At 45.3% G+C, this 4,670-nt stretch overlaps 1 protein-coding gene across 1 annotated transcript; it reads left to right on the top strand.

The window, feature by feature from the left end:
- The first annotated feature begins 372 nt into the window (after window positions 1-372).
- LOC119073121 (mucin-2-like) lies at window positions 373-4,670 on the top strand. Its single transcript, XM_037178423.1, has 2 exons — window positions 373-454; window positions 518-4,670. Exons 1-2 carry the CDS (start codon window positions 413-415, stop codon window positions 4,460-4,462), a joined length of 3,987 nt encoding a protein of 1,328 aa, XP_037034318.1. The 5' UTR covers window positions 373-412; the 3' UTR covers window positions 4,463-4,670.

The following is a 4,670-nucleotide window of genomic DNA, read 5'->3' as shown; positions in this document are numbered from 1 at the left end:
GAATTTCTCACATTACCCAACAGTCTGGAACTAACCTTACTGGACATTGCCCGTCATATTCACTATTGCGTTCAAAGGTAAATGCCATGTCACATTTAAGTGTTAACTGTGGATAAAAAAAGTTCAAAGCTAATACATAGATTCGATTTTTCAGTTTGATCCAACACATCAATCAGCTGTAAATGACTATTAACTACCCATTCCAATTATATTGTCAGCGGCTGATGATCAGTCTTTGAAATTACTATTGTACTCTAAAGCGAGCGAATTGTCGTAAGATCCCTGACTATGCCATATCAGTTCTTCCGGAAGTGAAACGAATCTGGCAACATATAAAAAGAGGTTGATTTTAAGCTAATGTATCACTAGGACCATAAGGTTCATAGGAAGCAGGCCAAAAAAGTCATAAGAAATGAAATTTGTTGCAATATTTCTGATTTTGTGGTGGGCGACGGTAAAATTAAAAATTAAATTTGATTGATGAGAATGATAACGTTTATACTTGTATTAAACTTAGGATGTGCAATGCGGTCCAATACCAACAACTACAGTTTCTGACTATTTTAAAAACTATCATAATGTAGATCGTCATAATTATCGTGACAATCGTCGCAATGATTCCGATAACCGTAGTGATGATCGTGATAGCAGTCGCGATGATCGTGATAACACTCGCGATGATCGCGATAACCGTCACGATGATCCTGATAATCGTTATGACGCTTCACTTAAAAAACGAAAAACTCGACCATACCTGCAAAAAACAACAACTTCACCATGTGAGGAAGAAACAACGACTACGTGTTCAGAGGAAACAACTACTCCATGCCCTGAGGAGACAACTACTTCATGTGCGGAAGAAACGACTCCACCATGTGATGAAGAAACAACGACTCCGTGTGCGGAGGAAACAACTACTCCATGCCCTGAGGACACAACTACTTCATGTGCTGAAGAAACGACTACCCCATGTGATGAAGAAACAACGACTCCGTGTGCGGAGGAAACAACTACTCCATGTCCAGAGGAAACAACTACTCCATGTGCGGAACAAACAACTCCACAATGTGAGGAAGAAACAACGACTACATGCCCTGAGGAGACAACTACTACGTGTCCAGAGGAAACAACTACTCCATGTGCGGAAGAAACGACTCCACCATGTGAGGAAGAAACAACGACTCCGTGCGCGGAGGAAACAACTACTCCATGTCCTGATGAGACAACTACTCCATGTGTTGAAGAAACGACTACCCCATGTGAGGAAGAAACAACGACTCCGTGTGCGGAGAAAACAACTACTACATGTCCAGAGGAAACAACTACTCGCTGTGCGGAAGAAACGACTCTACCATGTGAGGAAGAAACAACTCAACCATGTGAGGAAGAAACAACGACTCCGTGTGCGGAGGAAACAACTACTCCATGCCCTGATGAGACAACTACTCCATGTGCTGAAGAAACGACTACCCCATGTGAGGAAGAAACAACGACTACATGCCCTGAGGAGACAACTACTACATGTCCAGAGGAGACAACTACTCCATGTGCTGAAGAAATTACTACCCCATGTGAGGAAGAAACAACGACTCCGTGTGCGCAGGAAACAACTACTACATGTCCAGAGGAAACAACTACTCCATGTGAGGAAGAAACGACTCCACCATGTGAGGATGAAATAACTACTCCATGTCCTGAGGAGACAACTACTCCATGTGTTGAAGAAACGACTCCACCATGTGAGGAAGAAACAACGACTCCATGTGCTGAGGAAACAACTACTTCATGTCCAGAGGAAATAACTACTCCATGTGCGGAAGAAACGACTCCACCATGTGAGGAAGAAACATCGACTCCATGCCCTGAGGAAGCAACTACTATATGTCCAGAGGAAACAACTACTACATGTGCGGAAGAAACGACTCCACCATGTGAGGAAGAAACAACGACTCCGTGTGCGGAGGAAACAACTACTACATGCCCTGATGAGACAACTACTCCACGCCCTGATGAGACAACTACTCCATGCCCTGATGAGACAACTACTCCATGTGAGGAAGAAACAACGACTCCGTGTGCGGAGGAAACAACTACTCCATGTCCAGAGGAAACAACTACTACATGTCCAGAGGAAACAACTACTCCCTGTGCGGAAGAAACGACTCCACAATGTGAGGAAGAAACGACTCAACCATGTGAGGAAGAAACAACGACTCCGTGTGCGGAGGAAACAACTACTTCATGCCCTGATGAGACAACTCCTCCATGTGATGAAGAAACGACTACCCCATGTGAGGAAGAAACAACGGCTACATGTCCTGAGGAGACAACTACTCCATGTGTTGAAGAAACGACTACATCATGTGAGGAAGAAACAACGACTCCATGTGCGGAGGAAACAACTACTTCATGTCCAGAGGAAATAACTACTCCATGTGCGGAAGAAACGACTCCACCATGTGAGGAAGAAACAACGACTCTATGCCCTGAGGAAACAACTACTACATGTCCAGAGGAAACAACTACTCCATGTGCGGAAGAAACGACTCCACCATGTGATGAAGAAACAACGACTCCATGCCCTGAGGAAACAACTACTACATGTCCAGAGGAAACAACTACTCCATGTGCGGAAGAAACGACTTCACCATGTGAGGAAGAAACGACTTCACCATGTGAGGAAGAAACAACGACTACGTGTGCGGAGGAAACAACTACTCCATGCCCTGATGAGACAACGACTCCGTGTGCGGAGGAAACAACTACTACATGTCCAGAGGAAACAACTACTTCATGTCCAGATGAAACAACTACTCCATGTGAGGAAGAAACGACTACTCCATGTGAGGAAGAAACGACTCCACCATGTGAGGAAGAAACAACGACTCCATGTGCGGAGGAAACAACTACTTCATGTCCAGATGAAATAACTACTCCATGTGCGGAAGAAACGACTCCACCATGTGAGGAAGAAACAACGACTCCATGCCCTGAGGAAACAACTACTACATGTCCAGAGAAAACAACTACTCCATGTGCGGAAGAAACGACTCCACCATGTGATGAAGAAACAACGACTCCATGCCCTGAGGAAACAACTACTACATGTCCAGAGGAAACAACTACTCCATGTGCGGAGGAAACGACTCCACCATGTGAGGAAGAAACAACGACTACGTGTGCGGAGGAAACAACTACTCCATGCCCTGATGAGACAACGACTCCGTGTCTAGAGGAAACAACTACTACATGTCCAGAGGAAACAACTACTCCATGTGCGGAAGAAACGACTCCACCATGTGATGAAGAAACAACGACTCCATGTCCTGAGGAAACAACTACTACATGTCCAGAGGAAACAACTACTACATGTGGGGAAGAACCGACTCCACCATGTGAGGAAGAAACGACTCCGTGTGCGGAGGAAACAACTACTCCATGCCCTGATGAGACAACTACTCCATGTGCTGAAGAAACGACTACGCCATGTGAGGAAGAAACAACGGTTCCGTGTGCGGAGGAAACAACTACTTTATGTGCGGAAGAAACGACTCCACTATGTGAGGAAGAAACAACGACTCCTCCATGTGCGGAGGAAACAACTACTCCATGTCCAGAGGAAACAACTACTCCATGTGCGGAAGAAACGACTCCACCATGTGAGGAAGAAACAACGACTCCATATGCTGAAGAAACGACTACCCCATGTGATGAAGAAACAACGACTCCATGCCCTGAGGAGACAACTACTCCATGTCCAGAGGAGACAACTACTCCATGTGCTGAAGAAACGACTACGCCATATGAGGAAGAAACAACGACTCCGTGTGCGGAGGAAACAACTACTATATGTCCAGAGGAAACAACTACTCCATGTGTGGAAGAAACAACGACTCCATGTGCTGAAGAAACGACTACCCCATGTGACGAAGAAACAACGACTCCATGCCCTGAGGAGACAACTACTCCATGTCCAGAGGAGACAACTACTCAATGTGCTGAAGAAACGACTACGCCATGTGAGGAAGAAACAACGACTCCGTGTGCGGAGGAAACAACTACTCTATGTCCAGAGGAAACAACTACTCCATGTGCGGAAGAAACGACCCCACCATGTGAGAAAGAAACAACGACTCCGTGTGCGGAGGAAGCAACTACTACATGCCCGGACGAGACAACTACTCCATGTCCTGAGGAGACAACTACTCCATGTGCGGAAGAAACGACCACACCATCTCAAGAAGGAACAACTACTACATGTCCTGAGGAGACAACTACTCAATGTGAGGAAGATAAACCTGCTTCATGTGAAGAAGAAACAACTACTGCATGTTCCGAAGAGACAACGATTCTGTGCCCAGAGGAGCAACTGATCCGAACCCGGAGGAAACAACGCCTTTATGCCCGGAGGAAACAGCGACTCGATGCCAGGAGGGAACGACTCGATACCCGGAAGGAATAACTTTGACGTCCTAAATGAAAACGTAGATCAATTGATGCCCTGAACTAACAACTTCACGTCCTTATAACTAACACCCCATGTCCTGAACTAACGAAGATACATATTAAAAATATATGTCGAATTAGAGACATATTTCATAGTACATTAGACTCGATAAAGCATGCGTAGTGCGTAAAATGTACATTGTCATTTTCGAATAAAATAGCGT

Source organism: Bradysia coprophila, unplaced genomic scaffold, assembly GCF_014529535.1.
Source record: "Bradysia coprophila strain Holo2 unplaced genomic scaffold, BU_Bcop_v1 contig_137, whole genome shotgun sequence".
Taxonomy (NCBI): Eukaryota; Metazoa; Arthropoda; class Insecta; order Diptera; family Sciaridae; genus Bradysia; species Bradysia coprophila.
This window is presented reverse-complemented; position numbering and strand designations above follow the sequence as displayed.

Bases quoted from the DNA above. Each gene is read 5' to 3' on its own strand.
- LOC119073121 (XM_037178423.1), top strand. From the start codon at position 413: ATGAAATTTGTTGCAATATTTCTGATTTTGTGGTGGGCGACG. The intron at 455-517 runs GTAAAATTAAAA...TATTAAACTTAG, and splicing joins TGATTTTGTGGTGGGCGACG to GATGTGCAATGCGGTCCAAT.